This window comes from Pleurodeles waltl, chromosome 1_2 (assembly GCF_031143425.1).
Source record: "Pleurodeles waltl isolate 20211129_DDA chromosome 1_2, aPleWal1.hap1.20221129, whole genome shotgun sequence".
Lineage (NCBI taxonomy): Eukaryota > Metazoa > Chordata > Amphibia > Caudata > Salamandridae > Pleurodeles > Pleurodeles waltl.
This window is the reverse complement of record NC_090437.1, coordinates 594,937,549-594,961,253: the sequence shown is the minus strand read 5'-3', so window position 1 is coordinate 594,961,253 and position 23,705 is coordinate 594,937,549. Positions and strand designations below refer to the sequence as shown.

General features: G+C 45.6%; 1 protein-coding gene across 6 annotated transcripts in view; it reads left to right on the top strand.

Annotated features, from left to right (window-relative positions):
• Positions 1 to 23,705, top strand: part of ELF2 (E74 like ETS transcription factor 2) — a 416,996-nt gene that overhangs the window by 334,426 nt on the left and 58,865 nt on the right. For all 6 annotated transcript variants that reach the window (XM_069242240.1, XM_069242243.1, XM_069242249.1 and 3 more), the window contains 2 exons: positions 3,866 to 3,979; positions 13,689 to 13,862. In XM_069242240.1, coding sequence (XP_069098341.1) covers positions 3,866 to 3,979; positions 13,689 to 13,862 — 288 coding nt within the window. The remainder of the gene's footprint in view (positions 1 to 3,865; positions 3,980 to 13,688; positions 13,863 to 23,705) is intronic.

Here is a 23,705-nt window from a genome sequence, read left to right as displayed (position 1 = left end):
CCGGACCACAAGTTTCTTAGTAAGCACAAGGTGCCACTGCTGCAAGATTCTAAACTATGCCACCATATTGCAACTATAGTCTGCACACATATTTTACTGTTCCAAGATGGCAGACTAGTGTGTAGCTTTACTGTTTATTTTGTTTTATTGAATATGCTCTCCACATTTAGTTGGTATATTTTTTCTTCCTGTATTATGTATTGTAGCATATGCTTGTTCTGTGAAGAAAACAACACCTTGCTTTTTAGAAGGCAACTGGGATTTTTTTTTATTTTAACACCAGAGGTCTTCCCCACTAAATTCCACAAAGATCAAACTCAGTTGGAGATTAGATACCCTCAGTGGATATTCAGGCTTCAGTGTAGCTTACCTCAACAGCTTTGAATTGCAGTAATGGCCTGATGCACCAGTGCCTCCTATGCCATCACCTGTCCAAGCTCTGCTCCTTCCCAGTGAGTGGTGTACTTTTATCAGTGCTGTCATGTTGGCTCTCATTATAACAATGAGACTGTTGGACTCTGGCAGTACCTCACTAGCACCGAAAGTGGTGGTGATTTGTGGCATTACCCCTTTTCTCTCAATTACATTTGTCTCACACATGCGAAGACAAACAAGCAGGAAGTGGTTATATAAATGTTATTGACTCAGCTACGCTTTAGATAAAAAGGCATGTACTGCAATAGGGATAATGAAACATAATAATAGTAATGCTGTGACAAAGTGAAACAGAACAGTCCCACCATAGTGTCACAGTGCTAAGTGTCAGAATTCTTACCTACACCACTAAGGTTCTATACTAGAGCACAGCAGTATTAGCCCTAATCTGGCATTCAAGACCCCTGGGAAGACACCATCCCACATACCTGAATATGGTAGGGAAGAGGGCTGTTGGTCTACTGAGTCCTCTCCTATATAGGCGGAAAAGAAGTCTAGTCTCAGCAACAGTTGCTCTAGGAATAACTCAAGCATCATTTATAAGGGAGAGAAAACCAGGTTATTCTACTGTTCTAATCACTTACAGGGTTGACAGTTCATACATTTTATGCATTCCTTCTAAATATATCTTGATCTAACCAAAGAAAAAAATAGTAATGCCTTTGCATAATTGATTTAAGGATTTAATTACAGTTTTGTCTCTATTTATTCATCTTTAAGTTTGGGCAATCATCCCAAAAAAACATCTATAATCCTTTCCCTTGTTTGAGTGACACAAAAACAGATCTTTTCCTGTGCATCTTAATTGTGTTCAGAGACTATTCCTAGCATAAGGGAGTCTGTTCCACCATTTCTTGTTCAGTAATCAATTTTGCAATTCCATTTACTTAGCCGTTTCCTCTGGTCATGTAGACACAATTTGGCCTCAAATTAATTTGCCATCAGAATAAGCACAAAGCTCAACATTATGTATAGTCAAGCACCGGCGTTTGTAGTGAATAAAAAAATATTACTCAATCGTCATGTTCGTGAGGCATTCTTGTTGATGTGGTGTCACCTGAACTTTAAGAAATATTTGTCATCTCATCCTTCAACAGTTTCAATGAGAGTTTATCATTTTGAGCAGTGTCTGAATGGTAGATTTGAGTCTATTTTTCATATTGCAATACCATCTGCACATTTTAATTTTTTTACATTTTTTGTATGCCTGTAGATCTTAATTGTGACCTGTAGATAGTCGTGTCCTCTAAGAGCATCTGAGCATTACAGTCAACATACTGCAATATTTGCCACACTCAGTCGCACCCTAAATGCTTTGCAGGGCATTCTTTTACAAAACATTTTTGCTCACTACTCAGGTAGTGATGGTCCTAGGACAATGGGGCCACCTTCAAAATATTCACAACCTGCTCTTTCTGTCTAGATCGTCTCTGGGGCCCTGCACTAGGTGAGTGGTAACACCAAAATAACCCCTCCCTCCATTCAGTGTCTTAACTTCTCCCATGGCTGGAACTTTTGTTTTACAGCTGAGAATAGTTTGTGTTTTAAAGTTCTTGTTTGCAATATCATTGTAGTGTAGTAGGTCTGCTATTCCTAAAAATGTGTAGTGCACTACACCTTCTAGGGGCTAAATATATGCTAGTACTGCAATACTTTCAGTCATTTTCTTTTCATGTGGTTATGCCCTCTAGGGGCTAGCTATATGGTAACATGACCATGTTATTACAAATTGTATTTTATTGTGGTGTCTTCTAGGGGCTGTTCTGAGCATTACAGTCCAAGGCCAAAGTCTATTTCTGATAAATGTTTTTAATGGGTTTGTATGACCATTTCATATGCTTTATCAATCTATCCTTATTACAATTATGACCATGATTCAGGTCAACTTAACATCCTTATTGCACTGCAACTGCGTTTGAACACTCTTGGTATGTTTGGGTGACCCTTCTAGTTTATTTCTCTCGTTACTCCTCCGTGGCGCTCTTGTTTGGGGAATTGTGTTAGCCAGCCAGCAACTCTGATCGTGGGATGGTGAAAATGGTATTCTATTAGCATGGCAGATTTAAATTGGGATGCTAAATGCCAAAAGTTTCATTTTTTGGCTGCAGATGGAGGAAGAAAGTAAATGGAAGTGATTTAGTTATATGCAGGGCCACTGGAATTATGTGGCAAGAAAAGTTGAGTTATGAATATACGACGCCAATAGCTCGAACTCGAGCACATGCGAGATGCATTGTAAATGCTTGTTTTTGTTTTTCCTCTTCATAGCTTCATATGGAGGGTCACTAACCTTCCCCTATTCTTAGCTATTATGCTTCCTGGTCAAATTCTTTAGTATTGCAGTCTTCATTCAAATTGATGTTTGTGTGCATTTCAGTCTTCCTTTTTTAGAGTCGAGTCTGCGTTGCATGCGCTCGCGCATGCGTATCGCAGCAAGACGCTTTAGTTACTAGAAAAGGGCTCGGAGCCCTGTCGACGTCAAGTCAGTGTGTTTCATTGGTTCGTGGGCTTGCCTAGTAAAATCTGCTTGCTTTCATTAGTGGAAGGCATGCACACGTCATGCCTTTTCCGGTGGTTAGCCCTCCTCGAGCGCAGCGACCAAGTACAGAAAACATGCGAGGCTCGCTGTTTTCTGTCGGATCGTAGACTACTTTTTCTCTATTTTCCTAGCGCGATTTCGCTTGGCAGAAGTCGAGCGCTTTACACAGTTAATTTCACTTTTTCGGGTTCCCTCCATAAAAGCTCTTTTGCCGATAGATGAAAAGTCGGGTTAGGAGTTTACAACGCGATCAGCTCTAACATGAGCAAACACGAGACCCGTTGCATTGCAAATGCTTGTTTAAATTTGCCACTTGCACATTTGGCAAGGCCAGAGTCCTCTTTAATATCACTCTTCAAGTGTTCGCAAAATGTTATCTATGGACGTCATAGTCTCTGAAGGTTTGCTTACAACCATGCCAAAGGTCATGGAGCTACGTGGTGTCCGAAAAATTGGGCTTGACCTTCAGTCACCTGGCCCTCTGTATTGGTTACTGTCAGCACCAGACAGGGAAGGCTACAATGTGTTTAGTACGATTAGGTTTGTTATGTACAGTTCATCTCTTACTGTGATGGAATATGGGTTGACAAGCTGCAATTGCAGCGTGACTTCTAACACAATGCTACTTGGAATAAGACTGCGAGTCCTTTCGGATTTTGCTTTATCTTGTATTCATACCAAGTAGTCCTTGGTGGTTGTTGACATTTGGGGCAGCTTAGCTTGCCTCTGTATTTCTTTTGAGTAGTAACTGATGTTGAGAAATGCAAAGTGTTGTGACTCTCATGACCGTTGGGCATCATGTTTTATTTTAATCTGGAATTGAACAATGTTTTCTTCCACTTAGACAAATAATTGTTAAACAGTAGTTTTTTCTTTTTTTTTCTTTTGCAGTTGAAGCGTCTGTCAACAGCAGCCATGTACACTGCACGGATAAAACAATCGAAGCTGCGGAGGCCTTGCTTCACATGGAATCACCCACTATTCTCCGGGATGTCAGGAGTCCTGGTACTGTTTAAATTAAGTCATTATTGATGATACAAATGTCACAAACGTAAGATAATCCATTCTAGAGCTCCATGTTCTGAATTTTCACTTTAAGGATGTGCTCTTCATTTGTTTATGGTGTTCACAGCATCATATAGAGTGACCTGATAGACATTCTAACTGCAGTTCAGGGAGAGCACATTTCCATCCTTAACTGTATATTTCAAACTGTGTTTCTTTCTGTCCAGAGTTGGCTTATTATACATGTTCTGCTAAATAGCAAACATTTAGCTTTCATTGTAATGTTCAGTTGTACTGTGCCATTCAGTTTACTTCATTAGAAATTATTTCCCTTGTCTTTTGTCATTCAACACTGTTCTCCTTCAATCCTTAACCTCAAATGTTAAGTTTTTGTTCTAAAATAAAAGCTCCAGATCACTGGGCAGTTAGCCTGTAACATCTGACAGGCTGGTTAAAGAATACAGATGTGTACAATCCCAAAATAGTTTGAGAATTGTTTACCCTGTCTATCTCACAGCTGTCTAAAATGTGTATCTGATAGAGACTTCTAGTTGCAGATTCCTTACTTTAGAATTGTCCCCCAGGTGTCGCACTGGATCCAGAGATTTTTTTCTCCGAGCAATACCCTTGCATATCGTTAGGTGGCGTAGGTCGACTCCGCGGGCGTCGTTGGCTTTGTAGTCGCCGTGATGATGTTGGGAGTAGTACATAGGCGCAGCCTCAGCGCAGTGATGTCAGTTCTTTTCTTTCCACACCACGCGCTGCTCTCCGGAGGGAGCTACCCTAGGTCAGTTTTTGACCAACTTCAACCCTTTTGTTGAGTTTTTAGGTGAAGTTTCTGGTGTCCCCGAAGATCGGCTTCAAACCGTGCGAGGACTGTCACTGCATGATGTCGATGACTGATCCGCATCGGGTCCGTTTGTGGTGCCTGAAGAGCAGCCACTACCCAAAGTTGTGCTCCGAGTGCCGGGCCATGCACCCGAAGGCCTTTAGGGAGCGGTCCCTCAAGCTTATGGCGGCCTGGTGCTCGACTCCACATAGGTCCCTGTCTTGTTCGAGAGAAAGGTCTCGAGACCAATTATGGAGCCACCACCACTCATCTTCATCGAAGTCTTCGGGTCAAGGTAAGAAGAAGTCGAAGAAATCTGGTCATCCTTTAACTTCACCCTGTCCCACGGTTGACGCGACGCTGGAGGAGCGTTGACACTCATGGCCTCCGTCCTCGAAGCCTGCTTTTGGGTTTTCTCCACGCCGCCCTGAGTTTCTGGGATCCAGGACGACCCCTTCCCAATTAAAGGAATTTTATGAGGCCATGCGTCTCATTTTTGGGCAGTCTGACCCTGCTACAGTGCCCTTGGACCCAGGGGAATCGGTTGGAGGGCCTTTGGGTTCTGTGCCGACGGCTCCGGCCACCAAAGTCCCCTCTGGATCCTCTCTTGGATCCTTACCTGCGCAGGTCGTACCTTTAAGACCTTTCCCGGCACCGGTTTGAATGTTGACGCTACGGATGTCGGTGGTGCCCACTTTCTACGTTGACCCAATCCTGATCCCTGATGACTTGGAGTTGGAACGTCATTGGCCGACGTCACCTCCTTCAACGGGGCCGCTTCACCCCAGGTTGGATTCTGACCCTTAATCTTTTGGGTTCGAATTTGGGGAAGGATTGGTGGGGTCCTTTGGCCCTTATGAATCCCAGGATGACACTAACCTGGACTGGGCACAGGAGTTGGGCGAGGCCGTGGTCCGGATACCTCTCCAGACGCTGGCATGCTGTCTCCTCCTACCATGGCTACGGCGGAGGGAGAAACATATTCCATGGTGGTCAGTAGGGCAGCTGAGGTCCCTGGCCTTGAGCTGTTTTCTGTTCAGGTCAGGTCTAATCTGCTGACGGAGGTGTTTCAACCAGTGGCTTCCACCTCTGAGCCTCTTCTTTCATTCAGTGGAGACTTCACCGATATCCTTTTGGGTACTTGGTTCAGACCCAACACACGGGCTCCTGCGAACCGGACGATCACATGCCACCATCGGCCTGCCCCGAACTACCCTAAATTTCTGACCCCACGTCTGAGAGTCCTGCTATCCAGGAATCTTCATCCTCTGGCACAATCCCTTCCGCACCTCCGAATAAGGAATCAAAAAGGCTGGAACAATTTGGGAAGAAGAGGTTTACTTCCTCCAGTCAAGTGCTGCGGTCATTGAACACTGCATGCCTTTTGGGCCGTTTTATACTCACTCTCTGTGGGATACGGCCGCGCAAGTTCTGCCACAGATACCGGAGGCACCCATGCTGTCATCTTCCAAGCTGTCACCGATAGAAGTTCACTATCTGAGTGTAGATCGGTTGCGACAATTGTGGCCTTGCGGCGCCATGCGTGGTTACAAACATCTGGTTTCTCAGGGGATGTCCAACAGTCCATTATGGACATGCCCGATAACGGCTCCCATCTCTTTGGCGAGAAGGTGGACTCTGCACTGGAGCTGTTCAAGGACTTCCGGGCTACGGCTTGCTATCTCTGCCTTTCCACTCCCCTTGTCCCCAACAGTCTGCCTGTCTCCCCCTTCGTGGCCATGGAAGGGCTCCCTGTCATGTCCCTTTCCCAGCCAGTGTGCAACCCATGCTCTTCAGCTGCGGCGTGGCCGGGGACGCGGAATACCACATGGTCGTGGGACAGGGAACCAGAGGTCTGCCCAGTACACCCCTGCTGCAGCCTCCAAAAACTCCTAGTCCGACTTCTCACTCTGTTCCAGTTTGCGACAGGATTCGCCATCACCTACCCCCACTGAGAAAACATCACTTCAGACAGGTGGGTTTTGCAGATCTTTCGAAGGGGCTCCTCCCTGCCCTTCTAGTCTGCCCCACCAGCCATGCCTCCATCATTCAGACATATACCGAATGATCATTTGGCACTTCTCCTCCAGGACGTTGGGGCTCTCTTGACCAAGGGAGCCATAGAGAGGGTCCCTGCCCCAGAAGTAGGTCGTGGTTGTTATTCCTATCCTAGACCATCAGGCCCTCAATCTCTTCCTCAAGAAGGAAAAATTCAAAATGCTCACCCTGGCTCAGGTCCTGTCTGCCTTGGGCCCAGGAGACTGCATGGAAGCATTGAACTTGCATGACGCTTATTTCCATATTCCCATCCTGCCTGCCCACAGACGTTACCTACGATTTGTGGTAGGACGCGGGCACTTTCAATTTACTGTGCTCCACTTCGGCCTTACCAGCACCCCTCAGGTGTTCACAAAAGTGATGGCGGGGGTTGCAGCTCATCTGCACAGGTGGGGTGGGGGGGCGGGGGATCAGTCTTCTCCCTACCTTGATGACTGGTTGTTGAAGGTAGACTCACCCCAGAAAGTTGGCTCCCACCTTCAGACTAATGCGAACCTCCTGCACACACTGGGGTTCACTATAAACGTGACAAAGTCACACCTGACTCCCTCTCAGATGCTCCCTTTCATCAGCTGCTCTTGACACATTGCATTTTTGGGCCTATCCTCCTAAAAAGCGAATCCAGGATATGATTCCGATCTTTCAGCCTCTAACTTGGGTTTCTGTGAGGCTGAGGCTGCTGGGCTCATGGCCTTCTGCATCCTGCTAGTGACACGTGCCAGATGGCATATGTGGGCTTTGCAGTGGTACTTGCAGTTCCAGTGGGCGCAGCATCAGGGTAATCTCTCCGACATCGCCCAGATCTCAGAGGGGACTGGGAAAAACCTGCAGTGGTGGCTTTCGAATCGGCACTGGGTCCACAGCAGATCCCTCTCCCTTACCCAACCAGATCTCTCCATAGTGACGGACACATCACTTCTGGGACGGGCAGCCACATGGGAGAGGTGGAGATCAGACTCTCTGGCGGATTCTAGGCTTCATATCAGTCTTCTGGAGCTCCAGGCGATCAGGCTTGCTTTGAAAGCATTTCTTCCCTCTCTCAAAGGGAAAGTAGTGCATGTGTTCACGGACAACACTACCGCCATGTGGTACTGGAACAAACAGGGTGTAGTAGGGTCTTGGCCCCTTTGTCAGGAGACGCTGCGCCTCTAGACATGGCTGGCAAATCAGGATATCACCCTGGTGGCTGAACATCTGGCAGGCTTTCTGAACGCCAGAGCAGATAAACTCAGCCATCGCTGCATAGCCATCCAGGGGTGGCGCATGGTCTCTTTCAGCAGTGGGGAGAGAGTTAGTTAGATCTGTTACCCTTCGCAGAGAATGCGCAATGTTTTGCATGTTGGAGTTTCCAAGGCGGTGCTCGCTCGGAGACGCTTTTCGTCTCGAGTGGAACTCCGGCCTCCTTTCTGCCTATTCCACTTCTGTCCAGAGTTCTCAAGAAGATCAAGAACGACAGGGCCCAAGTAATCTTGGGAGAGTATGGTATCCAGAGCTTCTGAGCATAGCCACCAATCCTCCACTCAGACTGCCCTTTTGGGAGGATCTTCTGTCACAGCAACAGGAGATGGTTCTCCACCCGTACCTGTCCAGTCTCCACCTTCATGCGTGGAGATTGAGAGGTGACAGTTGCCGGCTTTTGACCATCCACCCGAAGTCGGTGATGTAATCTTGGCAGCCAGGCATCCCTCCACCAAAACGTTATATACCTGTTGTTGGCATAAATTTGAGCCATGGTGTACCAACAAATCTGTTGATCCCCTCTCTGCTCCTCTTTCTGAGGTTCTTTTGTTCATTCTTTCTTTGGCCCAGTAGGGCTCTGCTTTGGGCATCCTTAAAGTATTTATTGGCTATCTCAGCCTTTCATAGGTTGCCTGATCAGCCCTTAAGCATCTCACTCATTTGTTTCCTCTCACTCCGTTTATCATGCATCAGTGGGACCTCAATCTTGTCCTTACTTACTTAATGTGTGCTCCTTTTGAGCCGATGCACAATTGTCCCTTACAGCTCTTTACTTTCAAAACGTATTTTATTGTTGCCATCACTTCTGCTCGCAGAGTGAGTGAGCTTCAGACTATATCTTCTAACCCCCCATTTTTGTATGTGCACCCTGATAAAGTGGTGTTACGCACTAGGGCCTCATTCCTTCCCGAAGTAGTTACACTTTTTGATGTAGGCCAGTTCATCACTTTGCCTACTTTTTACGCACCTTCACATCCTTCTCATGAGGAGGAGAGACTCCATCGCCTGGATCCAAAAAGAGCGTTGGCGTTCTATCTCAACCGTACTGAAGATTTCCAGGTGGACGATCAACTCTTTGTTGGATATGTGGGTGCGAAGAAAGGGAAGGCAGTGCAAAAACGTACCATCTCACAATGGGTACTTCTTTGCATCAAAATGTGCTACGCTTTGGCAAAGAAGCAACCCCCTGAGGGCTTGCACACTTATTCCACCAGAGCAACTGCTGCTTCCACTGCGTTAGCACGTGGTGTTTCTCTCCTGGATATGTGCCAGGCAGCTACATGGGCATCCTTGCACTTGTTACTAAACATTACTTCCTGGGCAGTCTGGTTGTAGAGACGGCTGGTTGTTCGGTCCTGCAGGACTTTCTAGTATGATCTTGGTTTGCAGCCCACCTCCAGAGGATGGCATTGCTTGGGTATCTACTCTAAGATAGGGAATCTGCAACTAGAAGTCTGTATCAGATTGTAGGAAGCTGACCTGGTGTGTGGTGGGTATCCAAGGTACTTACACCTTATTCCAGGTCCAGGTATCCACTCTTAGTGAAGTTTAGGCAGTGTCTAGAAGCCAGGCTCTCTAAGGGTAGCTGTGGATGAGCAGCCAAAGGCTTATCTAGGAGGCATACAAAGCTCATGGAATACCACTGTAGTCACACATCACTTACACACATGAAAGAAAACACTCAGTATTACAAAAATAAAGGTACCTTATTTTTGGCACAGATGATCACATATCACTAGACAGGTGACCCACCCTTAGGAGGTAAGTAATACACTAAATAAATACACTAGCAATCAGAAATAGGCATAGAAAAGGTTAGAAAACAGTGCAAACAGTAATAACCAATAGTGACCCTAAGGGGAGCACAAACCATATACTAAAAAAGTGGAATGCGAACAAGGTACCCCCACCTAGGTAAGTAAGATGTGTAGAGGGGAGCTGGGGGTATTAGAAAACCACAAAGGTAAATACCACAGTACCCCCCAGCGACCAGGAATGCAGGAGTAAAACACTGGATTTTCCCCAAACCACCCAAAAGGGGGAAAAGAAGACGCCCAGAGAAGACTGCAAGAAAACCAGCAGAGGATTCCTGAGGAAAGAAGACGTGGAGAGTGGGGACCAAGTCCAAGAGTCACATTGGGGTCCAGAAGAAGTAGGAGGTACTGCCCACCCAGCTATGGATGCAGGAGTTGGTTGACAGTTCTGAAGAACAGGTCAGCACGGCAGCCCAGGAATTGGTGAAGAGTTCCAGATGGATGCAGAAGCTGCCCCACACCGGAAGGAAGATTGCAGACGGGTGTTGATGCAGGATTTCCAGCAACAGGCCTTGGCAAGGGCAAACTCGCGGTTAATGGAAAAGAGGTGCTGCCCGGGACCAGCAAGGCCCAGGATGACTCATCCCAGGAGGGGGAGTCACAGGGGACCCTCAGTGTCGCAGGATGTCCACAGGAGGAGAGGCGGCACCCACAGGTGTCCCACAGGACTGGGACAGAGAAGTCACAGAAGAAGTCCATGCCACACCACAAAAGTGGATCCCACGTTGCAGGAGAACCACGTAGGAGGCTGGGATTTGCAGGAAGGAGTGCCTGGAGTTGCAAGTCACCTGAAGATCCCTTGGAGGAGACGCAAACAAGCCTTGGTGGCTGCAAGAGATGCAGTGCACGGGGTGCTGTCCTGCGTGTGAAGGCAAAGGCTTACCTCCACTAAAGTTGGACAACTGGCAGAGAGGGCCAAGAGGACTACTCCGGACCACCACCTGTGGTGCAGGATCCTTGCAGCTCAGCAGGAGAGGGGATCCACGCTGCCGGTCGTCTAATGTCATAGGTGCCTGCGGTTGCAGGGCAGTGACTCCTTCACTCCAAGGGAGATTCCTTCTTCTTGTGCAGGATTAAGAGTTGCGGCATCTGAGGATGCACGGCGAGGAAACTGTTGCAAAGCTGGCAGGAACTCTGAATACAATTTTGCAATAGAGTCTTCCTCGTGGATTTGCAGCTTGTAGGTCCCTGGAGAGTCCGGTTGCGGTTCCGGAGGCCAGAAGTCGAATTAAAGGTTACAGAGGAGTCCTGCTGGAATCTTTGGAAGCCGAATCTGAAGACCCACCCAAGATAGAGGCCCTAAATAGCCCTAATCCCCTTACCTAATGAGGTAAGCACCCATAAGGAGGGGGGGGGGGGGGGGGGGCTCTGTCGTCACCAGCCCAGCCTGGCCACTCATGCTCCCAGAGTTCCCTGCCAACCTTGGAAACAAGATGGCAGAACCCAGAGATCCTTTGCAGGAGCTCTGGGCACCACCCGGGGGTGGTGAGGGACAAGGGAGTAGTCACTCCCTTTCACATTGTCCAGTTTTGCGCCAGAATAGGGACTGGGGGCCGGGGGATGTACCTGAACCTGTGTGGACTGGTTTATGCATGGAGGCCACCAAATGTGCCCTTCAAAGCAAACCAGTGGCTTGGGGAGGCTAGCCCTCCCAAGCCAGTCACGTCTATTTCCAGAGAGAGAGGGTGTTACCTCCCTCTCCCAAAGGAAATCCTTTGTTCTGCCTTCCTAGCCTTGATCAGATCAAGTAGCAAATGGGCAGAAACCTCTCTGAGGGGTGGCAGCAGCTGGGCTGCCCGAGAAACCCTGTAAGACTGGTGGTAGCAATGCTGGGGGTCCTCTAAGGAACCCCCGCAGTGCATGGAATCATATTTCCAATACTTGCAATAGTATTGGGGTATGATTCCGACATGTTTGATACCAAACATGCCCAAGTTCAGAGTTACCATTATGTAGCTGGACCTAGGTAGTGATCTATGTCTAGTACATAAATAAAATGGCGTCCCCACACTCACTAAGTCCAGTAAAATTGGGCTGGAGTTCGTGAGGGCACCTCTGCTAGTGTAGGGGTGCCCTCGCACACGGGTACCTGCACCCTGCCCTCTGGGCTGAGTGGGCCTATTATGGGGTGACTTGCAGTGACCTGGTGCAGTGACCTGTAGCACATGCACCCGGTTCACGCAGACTGCAATGGCAGGCCTGCACAACCCTTTGCATGGGCTCCCTATGGGTGGCAGAATAACTGCTGCAGCCCTTAATGATCCCCTGGAACCCCAATGCCTCTGGTATCTAGGTACCTTATAATAGGGACTTACATGGGTGGACCACTATGCCAATTGTGGGAATAAAAAATTACCAGGACCCAAATTTAGTGGAGAGAGCAGTCACTGGGGTCCTGGTTAGCAGGATCCCAGTGAACACAGTCAAACACACTGACAAACAGGCCACAAGTGGGAGGTAAACAAGCTAAAAAGAGGCTACTTTCCTACACAGATGTACAAGTTACTTACCTTCAGTAACCATATGTTCGGTGGCATGTGTAGCTGCAGATACACATGCTGTGCATAGTCCGCCGTCTGGTGTTGGTCTCGGAGTGTTACAAGTTGTTTTTCTTCGAAGAAGTCTTTTCGAGTTGCAGATTCCTTACCGACTCACCCATCCTCCCGCTTGTGAACTGATTTCTAGTGGCAGGGCTTCTCCATTCAGGGCCTTAGCTTTGGTGCACCAATTTCAGTGTTCTTCACAGCTCTGTGCTTTGACGTGGAAAGTCGTGAAAAGAAACTGACATAACTGCGCTGAGGCTGTGTCTATGTACTACTCACAACAGCATCTCATTGACTGACGCGCGAGGGTATTGCTTGAAGAAAAAAAATCCCCAGATCCAGTTTGGCGCCTGGTGGGAAATTCTAAGGTAAGGAATCTGCAACTAGAATATGTCTCTACCAGATATATCGCTACTGAAGGTAAGTAACTTGTACGCCTTGTTTCTTGGTTGGGTGCACCTCAATAAGCTAAAGGGTTAAGTGGTACATGGCCTAGGAATACTAACCACACTACTTGGTGCCAGTTGTAGCAGTGATAATTTGCAAAGTGGATACCTGTTCTACGGAGGCTGGCCCATACGTAGATCATTGTGTTGGTAATCTGTGTTATACCCAGACCACTATGTAATTTATTGAACACCAGGGCCTTTGACTACTAGGATTTCCCCTGACCACTAGAGCATTCCACCAATAGTCTGAGCACCAACGATTCCCTTGACAACAATGGTTTTTCATTGACTGCTGGGACAGTTCTCTCACAAACTGGGAGTTCACAGACCTTATGGGGGTATTTTACACACAGCTGTTTCATTTCACAGATGAGAGACTTTTATTTCGTACTAGAGAATTCACAGACTACAAGACATTAAATTAACCACCGGGATCGTGCATTCGCTGTACGTTCACTTCCCCTATCCACCAGTGCATTTCACAGACATTCCAGTAATATTTGAAATATTTTGAAATATTTCCTTCAGATTTTGCATACGTTGAGATCATCCTGACTTTTGGTCCTTGCTTTTCTGTGTCCGCTTGGAATCTTTTCCTAGAGTAGCTAGATTTAATTATGCTACCAAGAAACCCCTATGTGCACTTTACCAGGGGAAAACAAATTGGCTGGACTCCTTTCCTTTCCTAAGCTTTCCTTTTGCAATTTTCCTTCCCAAGTATGTAAACTGGTAGACTGTCGCCAGATTATTGAACCTGTTCATGTACTTTTCCTGCAGTGGAAGTGTTTATCCCTCCCTGTGTATCAACGCCAGAATTTATTCATGCAGCGATGAGGCCGGATGTGATCACGGAGACGGTTGTGGAGGTTTCCACTGAAGACTCCGAGCCCATGGAAACCTCTCCCCTTCCACCGTCCCCAGATGTACAGGAGCCGCTCAAAAAGAAGAAAGGTAGCAATGCACCTTAATTCACTTTCTTTTTTTGTCGAAGTTTCATTTTTCCTCTTGTTTGGTTAACTTTTATGTTGCCGAACTCCTAATTTTCTGCTTTGCTCTTAGTTATGTAGCATGTTTCTGGACATTTCCTCTATTGTAAATTTTTGTTAATACTGTAAGAAAAACTTTGCAGACTTTTTCACAAGGGTAAGAGGGACACCGGTTTTCGGGCGCCATGCTTTCCACGTAGGCACTACTGACCAAACATCATTCTTGATAGAGAAAACAGTATGATGCTTTCGTGAGGAAGTGGGGCTAGGTGTCATAAAAGGGGGCATTCTTTCCCTGTCAGCCACGCCAGCTACCAATTCAGATGTCTGCTTCTGTCTGGAGCTGCGCTGGTAAGTATTGAATAGGATCCCATGGACAACAAATGTGGCGGATTGGGGCTGATGCTTACAGCTAACTTCATTGATAATTTTGTGCTCTTGACGCCTTCTTCTGTGATCGCATCTGTGGGATGTACTTGATAGTATGCCTGCTTATGGCCTAGACTGACCAGCAGGGAGACAATTAAATAAGTTGAACTTTCATTACGTCCTTCGTTTCTAGCTTGTTGCCTGCATGGCCACTTTAAACTCTGTTCTGGATTTGCCTTCCTCTAAGCTGTAGTTACAACCAATATATATTTTGAAAAAGTATCACCACCATTTAAAGCAGGAGTGTGCAGTCTGTGTTGCTGTCCTTTTCCCATGAATTCAGAAGTGGACTTTGGAGACTCACTTTTTTGCTTGCATTTTAGAACAGACCATCACTGGTTGGGGGCATCGCCATGTACACGTTTCCTGATGGTCTTTGAGTGCAAATCCTTGTTTTGAAGGGAGATGCATTCTTTCATCATGTTTGGCATTATTCCTCCATGTTTAGCATTGTTCCATGCCATACGTCTGGGAGGCTTTCAGTGCTTTGTGAGCACCTAAAGCAATAGAGAAGTAAGCTTGAGAACAATATACAAATAATTTATTTAACTACAGGAAACCAGAGTAGATGACCTGATGTCTGCAGTCTACCCCCACCTTTGTACTATGGTTTGCACTCCATTTAGTTTTAACTCAGACAATACTTCCTGATTATATACATAGCCCCTTGCACTCCCCTGGCCATGCCCACTCCACTCCCTTATTTGATGTCATTGGTAAAATGTACTGTGGTGATTGCTTTGCAATGTATTTCCTCGTGGGGACATGGAACAGCGTGGCATCATTGACATGATGTCACTGTGTTCTATGTTCCTTGCTAGACGGTTATTTCCCTCTGTGCCCCCGTTGTTGAGATGAATCTTCTCCGTCGCTCCTGTGACAATAAATAAAGAAAAAGTGTAAGGAAATGCCTCCTTGGCATGGTTGCCCCCTGACTTTTTGCCTTTGCTGATGCTATGTTTACAATTGAAAGTGTGCTGAGGCCTGCTAACCAGGCCCCAGCACCAGTGTTCTTTCCCTAACCTGTACTTTTGTATCCACAATTGGCAGACCCTGGCATCCAGATAAGTCCCTTGTAACTGGTACTTCTAGTACCAAGGGCCCTGATGCCAAGGAAGGTCTCTAAGGGCTGCAGCATGTCTTATGCCACCCTGGAGACCTCTCACTCAGCACAGACACCCTGCTTGCCAGCTTGTGTGTGCTAGTGAGGACAAAACGAGTAAGTCGACATGGCACTCCCCTCAGGGTGCCATGCCAGCCTCTCACTGCCTATGCAGTATAGGTAAGACACCCCTCTAGCAGGCCTTACAGCCCTAAGGCAGGGTGCACTATACCATAGGTGAGGGTACCAGTGCATGAGCATGGTACCCCTACAGTGTCTAAACAAAACCTTAGACATTGTAAGTGCAGGGTAGCCATAAGAGTATATGGTCTGGGAGTTTGTCAAACACGAACTCCACAGCACCATAATGGCTACACTGAAAACTGGGAAGTTTGGTATCAAACTTCTCAGCACAATAAATGCACACTGATGCCAGTGTACATTTTATTGTAAAATACACCCCAGAGGGCACCTTAGAGGTGCCCCCTGAAACTTAACCGACTATCTGTGTAAGCTGACTAGTTTTAGCCGCCTGCCACAAACCGAGACATGTTGCTGGCCCCATGGGGAGAGTGCCTTTGTCACTCTGAGGCCAGTAACAAAGCCTGCACTGGGTGGAGATGCTAACACCTCCCCCAGGCAGGAATTGTCACACCTGGCGGTGAGCCTCAAAGGCTCACCTCCTTTGTGCCAACCCAGCAGGACACTCCAGCTAGTGGAGTTGCCCGCCCCCTCCGGCCAGGCCCCACTTTTGGCGGCAAGGCCGGAGAAAATAATGAGAAAAACAAGGAGGAGTCACTGGCCAGTCAGGACAGCCCCTAAGGTGTCCTGAGCTGAAGTGACTCTAACTTTTAGAAATCCTCCATCTTGCAGATGGAGGATTCCCCGAATAGGGTTAGGATTGTGACCCCCTCCCCTTGGGAGGAGGCACAAAGAGGGTGTACCCACCCTCAGGGCTAGTAGCCATTGGCTACTAACCCCCCAGACCTAAACACGCCCTTAAATTTAGTATTTAAGGGCTTCCCTGAACCTAAGAATTTAGATTCCTGCAACTACAAGAAGAAGGACTGCCCAGCTGAAAACCCCTGCAGCGGAAGACCAGAAGACGACAACTGCCTTGGCTCCAGAAACTCACCGGCCTGTCTCCTGCCTTCCAAAGATCCTGCTCCAGCGACGCCTTCCAAAGGGACCAGCGACCTCGACATCCTCTGAGGACTGCCCCTGCTTCGAAAAGACAAGAAACTCCCGAGGGACAGCGGACCTGCTCCAAGAAAAGCTGCAACTTTGTTTCCAGCAGCCTTAAAGAACCCTGCAAGCTCCCCGCAAGAAGCGTGAGACTTGCAACACTGCACCCGGCGACCCCGACTCGGCTGGTGGCGATCCAACACCTCAGGAGGGACCCCAGGACTACTCTAAGACTGTGAGTACCAAAACCTGTCCCCCCTGAGCCCCCACAGCGCCGCCTGCAGAGGGAATCCCGAGGCTTCCCCTGACCGCGACTCTTTGAATCCTAAGTCCCGACACCTGGGAGAGACCCTGCACCCGCAGCCCCCAGGACCTGAAGGACCGGACTTTCACTGGAGGAGTGACCCCCAGGAGTCCCTCTCCCTTGATCAAGTGGAGGTTTCCCCGAGGAACCCCCCCCTTGCCTGCCTGCAGCGCTGAAGAGATCCCTAGATCTCCCATTGACTTCCATTACAAACCCGACGCCTGTTTCTACACTGCACCCGGCCGCCCCCGCGCTGCTGAGGGTGAAATTTCTGTGTGGGCTTGTGTCCCCCCCGGTGCCCTACAAAACCCCCCTGGTCTGCCCTCCGAAGACGCGGGTACTTACCTGCAAGCAGACCGGAACCGGGGCACCCCCTTCTCTCCATTCTAGCCTATGTGTTTTGGGCACCACTTTGAACTCTGCACCTGACCGGCCCTGAGCTGCTGGTGTGGTGACTTTGGGGTTGCTCTGAACCCCCAACGGTGGGCTACCTTGGACCAAGAACTGAACCCTGTAAGTGTCTTACTTACCTGGTAAAACTAACAAAAACTTACCTCCCCCAGGAACTGTGAAAATTGCACTAAGTGTCCACTTTTAAAACAGCTATTTGTCAATAACTTGTAAAGTATACATGCAATTTTTATGATTTGAAGTTCCTAAAGTACTTACCTGCAATACCTTTCGAATGAGATATTACATGTAGAATTTGAACCTGTGGTTCTTAAAATAAACTAAGAAAAGATATTTTTCTATAACAAAACCTATTGGCTGGATTTGTCTCTGAGTGTGTGTACCTCATTTATTGTCTATGTGTATGTACAACAAATGCTTAACACTACTCCTTGGATAAGCCTACTGCTCGACCACACTACCACAAAATGGAGCATTAGTATTATCTCTTTTTGCCACTATCTTACCTCTAAGGGGAACCCTTGGACTCTGTGCATGCTATTCCTTACTTTGAAATAGCACATACAGAGCCAACTTCCTACAAAAAGGAATCGTTTCATTGAGTTTCATTTCCCTCACTTCATTGGCTACGAGGATGGGACTCGCAATGTGCTAAATCTGGTCTCCAAGGTTTGGCTCTTCAAACTTCAGTTTCGGTGATCATCTGTTCAGTCCTTCTACCCTACACGGACTTCTGCGAACTTCTGTGAGTTTGGCCGAACGTTTACTTCATTTTTGGTTTCGTGGATTGCGGGGGCACAGAGGTCATTGACACTGTGTGCACTACGCACACAGTGTAATTTTGTTTTTTGCGAGCGTTTATTACTTACGCGCATTTTGGCACACAAACGAATCTGCTGTTGTCATGGTTTCGACACAGCGCGTGTGAAGACGCTAGCACAGCTGCGATCCGCCGCGCACAAACAAATCTAATGAACGTGTTTTGTCATTTTTTCCTTACCGTATTTTGAAGAGACTGTTGTCCAACGCCACAGTACAATCTGAAATTTCAAAGAAATAAACGACGGACTTCTTTTTAAAAAAAAAAAAAAAAGGAAAACAAAAACAGAAAATGGACTGACTTAATGTATTGTCAGTTCGGCCATCTTTCTGTGGGACATTAACATTTCAGTACTGCTGATTCTGTCTGTCCTTTTCTAGTACTCCTTTCAATCACTTTCTTTTGAAGGTACAATATTAAAGGTAACAGCGTGCATTTGTACATTAATACTCTGGTCTACTATATATATTCTGTGCGTTCTGTAGGTAAATATGCAGAATGTTATACCTCCAGCGCCCTTTCTGCAAGATCCAGGCGATCCACCTCTTGAATGGAAACTTTGGTTACGGTCGTTTAAAGCATATCTGGGTGCCATTGATGGTCATAAACTCAGACCAGAAATAAAAAAAAGTTTATTGTATTATTATTTGGGAATTGAGGGCCAGAATATTTTTGATCATCTTCCAGTCTACGAACTCGCTGTTGATGAGGAGTTAGATGAGTTTGAAATGGCCATTGCTCAATTGGACAAGTACTTCATTAAAACCAAGAACATTGTTGTCCACCGTTATAAATTTTTCACGAGGTCACAAAGCCCCAGTGAGAGCATTGATACCTTTATTACTGCGCTGAAAGTGCTTGCAGCTAAATGTGAATTTGAGAATTTCACTTTGCAGCTCATCCGTGATCAGCTGGTTGCCAAGTGTTCTTCAAAAAGAATTCAGGAAAAGTTACTGACTTGCAAAGATCCATTGTTGGATAAGGCTATCGACATTGCCAAAAGCATTGAATGTTCCATGGAGGATGCCAAACTATTAGAGGCTTCCATGGCCAGTGCAACCATTTCAGGAGCGGTTGTAAATGCACAAAATGATAGCAACAATAAGCGCTTAGAAAGAAAACAGGACAATTCGTTTTTTAGAAGTAAAACCAATCAGAAACTTACATGCTACAGATGTGGTTCTTCCACGCACGTATCTTCGTTCAAAAACTGTCCAGCTATACAACAACAATGCAGAAACTGCAACAAATTAGGACATTTTGCGAGAGTGTGCAGAAGTGCAAAAAAGAACAATATCCGTTGTGTAATCAGTGGTGATGCAGAGAATGTGGTGGAAGAACAAATTAATGAATATGTGTTAGTGGTTAAAGATTCTGCCAATTTTAACAGAGTTGTTGTTGATCCTGATGTGGATGTAATAATTGATGGAAAAAACATTAGATTATTAGTAGACACAGGGGCTCGCGTAACTATAGTGGCTCAGGAAAAGTACATAGAAAGCTGGATTTCTAAAACTCTTTACCCTCCAGATGTTTCCACTGTTGCGTTTGAGGGTAGCAAAATTGATCTGATGGGTTACTTCTGGGCCTCGATAACTATTTTTGATAGAACACTGCGTGGTAAAATCTATGTAGCAAAAAAGGGATTAATGTTCTAGGGTTGCTTCATCAGGCTGAGTTCAATCTAACAATCAAGCCGGGTCGAGACAAACCTGTAATGTTAGATGATGAGAGTTTAAGTCCAGTCAACTTTGTCTCCAATCCAGTGGAGGTATGGCAACATAAATTTACCAAATTATTTCAGGAACGACTTGGTAAGATCACTAATTACTCTCACACGATAAAACTCAAACACAATGCTATCCCAGTCAAACATAAGCTAAGGAATGTACCTCTAAATGTGAGATCTGAATTGTCCAAGTTGCTAAAAGAAATGTGTGATCAGGGTGTGATAGAAAAGGTTGAGGCAACTTTGTGGTTATCCCCCATAGTTCTAGCTAAGAAAAAGTCAGGTGACTTGAAGATGTGTGTGGACTTGAGAAGTTTAAATGAGGCGATTTGGGTGGATAGTTTTCCTCTCCCAAGAATTGATGACTTGATTGCGAAGACTGGCTCTTCTCAGTGGTTCACCAAATTAGACTTAAAGTCAGCATACCACCAAGTAGATTTAGATGTAGATTCTAGACATCTTACTGCATTCATTACTCCTGATGGTACTTATCAGTTTTGCAGACTACCTTTTGGTTTAGCCTCAGCGGCTGCAGCTTTCCAAAGACTAATGTCTGACATGTTTACGGACAATCCTAACGTTGCAGTCTTTCAAGATGATATTCTAGTGTTTGTTAAAAATTAGGCTGAACATGATAAAGTTTTAGAGCAAGTGTTGTACACATTGGAAAACAGAGGCGTTACCTTGAGAAAAGATAAATGTGTTTTCAAGGTTGATGAGATTGAATACCTTGGCCATGTTTTTTCAAGGGATGGCATCAAACCCACGCCACGTTTAGTTAAAAGCATACTAGAGGCACCTCCTCCCAAAACCAAGGACCAGCTACTGTCGTTTCTTGGGTTATGCGAATTCTATGCAAAATTTTTGAAGAAATTTGCCAAAAATACTGAGTGTTTTAGAACCATATTGAGAAACCCTGTGTTCTTTTGGTCCAATGAATGTAATGACATGTTTGAGCAAATCAAACAAGAAATTGTTAGTGTTCCGGCCTTACAGCCATTTTCGGAAAACAAGAACACCATAGTTACTGTAGATGCTTGTGAGTATGGGCTTGGTGCTGTCATCTCAAATTTCCAACGATGGAAAGGAAAGCACTGTGGGATTCGCATCTAGAACTCTAAGGCAGGTGGAACGCAAGTACTCAGTGATCGAAAAAGAATTATTAGCCTGTGTCTGGAGTATTGAAAAATGTAAACAGTACTTATGGGGTAGACAATTTGTGCTGAAGACAGACCATAGACCCCTGGTAGAAATTCTATCAGGTAGAAAAGTAAAACGTTCAACAGCGCGGATTGCAAGGTTATCTGCCAAGCTGTTGGAGTTCACTTTTACAGTAGAGTACATACCTGGTGGGAAAAATAGGAGGGCAGATTGTTTATCTAGGTTACCCATTAATGATAATGATGAACAAGAATGGGAACCTGAAATTGAAGAATGTTTCATTGCCTGTGTTGCTGAAAGCACTGTGTCTTTAGATGAAAGAGAATGGGTGAAGGCTGTACAGGATGATGAGATTCTCTGTGAAGTGATGCGTTTGGTCAAATCGGGTTGGCCCATGGAGAGGGGTCTACCATCTGAGTTACAATCATTTTGGAAGGTATCTGATGAGCTGTCCATTGAAGGAGATAAATTGGTTAGAGGCAAAATGTTGGTCCCACCAGAAAGCGTAAGGAGAAGGTTGATTGCGGCGTCTCATATGGGTCATTTGGGGTCTACAATCACCAAAAGAAAATTGAGATCCGAATTTTGGTGGCCCAAAATGGATACTGAAATTGAAGACTATGTAAAGAATTGCGCAAGATGCTGTACTAGTGACAAAGTGTTGATCACGGAAGGAACATTGGAGACTTTCGTTCCTTCTCCAGCAAAGGCTTGGCAGAAACTCGGTCTTGATCTTTTGGGTCCTTATCAAATTTTGCCTCCCAATATGAGATACTTTGTTGTAATAATTGATCATTTATCCAGGTGGGTGGAGGTTGAGCCAGTCAGGTTTCCCACTTCTCGTCTAGTAATAGAATGCCTGAAAAAGTTATTTAGTCATGAGGGTTTTCCTGAACAAATTCTAACAGACAATGGTGTTCAGTTTGTCTCGGCGGAGATGTTTCAATTTTTGAATAAGTGTGATGTGAAGCATATCAGAACACCTCTTTACCATCCACAAAGTAATGGCATGGTCGAACGGTTTAATTGAGTGCTGGTAGACTGTATTCAAGCTTCATATAGAAATCACCTGTCTACTGATCAAGCTATTAAGGAATTTGTATGGTCATATCGCACCACACCTCACACTGCCACAGGGAAAACTCCATTTGAACTTATGAGAGGGAGAGTGGCATCTACTGAGTTGTGCCCTTTTTGGATGGTAAAGTTGTTCCATGGAGGTTGTGATCTTAAGGAACTCTGGCGGGTTGCAGAATTTAACTCCAATGTCAGTGGTCTAAAAAGGGCAACTGGTAAAGGCAACAAGGAAAGTAAATTAAAAGTTGGCGATTGGGTGAGGGTGAAAAATCCTGTCTTAATTAAGAAAGGATTATCTAAGTTCAAGGATACTCAACAAATACGTGAAGTGCGGAAGAATGCTGTTAGGTTGGCAGATGGGAGCTGGTGGAACAATTCTCGCATAGCACTGGATCCGACTGCACGAAGTTATTCTGATGTTGTCTCTGGCGGTGGAATTGTGCCAGGCATCAATGGTGAACACAAATGTAGAAAAATCACCAGAATATGCCAAACGCCCCAAAAAATTTCAAGACTTTGTTATGTCGTGATTTACTTTATTTGTTCTAATTCAAAAAACAAAACAAAAGGGGAAGATAATTGTGGTGATTGCTTTGCAATGTATTTCCTCGTGGGGACATGGAACAGCGTGGCATCATTGACATGATGTCACTGTGTTCTATGTTCCTTGCTAGACGGTTATTTCCCTCTGTGCCCCCGTTGTTGAGATGAATCTTCTCCGTCGCTCCTGTGACAATAAATGAAGAAAAAGGAATAGTTTCATTGAGTTTCATTTCCCTCACTTCATGTACCTACCTCCTGTCTCGACTATACTTGATAATGTGAACGTGTTGTAGGGGATGCTTTATTTACCACTGTGCAGTGTAAAAAACATGTATTTGAAAACGGAGTAAAATTTGTTCCCATACACTGCTATAGTCAAATGCATAGCAAATGAAAGTGTTGCTTAAGTGGAAAGAGGCGAAGTATGGATTCTTAAAAGCCGGGGCTGCTTGAGAAGTTTCTCCGTCATGACACTGACTGGAGTTGAGATTCGTGGGCATGCAATTTAAAGCATGTGGAGCAGCTGTAAGTTGTTGATTGAATATTCTACATTCATTACCAGTATGGTTTCTTACAAAATTAGGCAGAACATGAATAACTGATGTGAATATGTGCCTTGCCTGCAATAAAAGTGAAATCCCTGCATTGTTGGAGATGGGATTCATGCAAGATGACATGCACCTATGTGATAATGCCATCATGATGAAAAGCTTGATTTAAAAAAAATCTGTGATGGAAATATTTCACCTACCCAAATGCATTGTTCCAGAATAGAAAGAATGAGTCCCGTGCGTACACTTGTTGTGCCAAAAAATTCCAGCAAGGTCAAATACAGCTGAATATTCATAAACGATGATTTTGATAAATTTAAGAATAACGGTCTCCTACTGGGAACTAACATTGGAACTTAGGCACGAATCCTTGAATAAATCGAATGTATACTTGTTGTAGTTTATGGATTCAGGATCTAAATCACATTAAATGTGTAGATTTTTGTTTATAGCAATTTTGGACTAGATAGTTTTCTAAATGAGTCACCAGATTTAA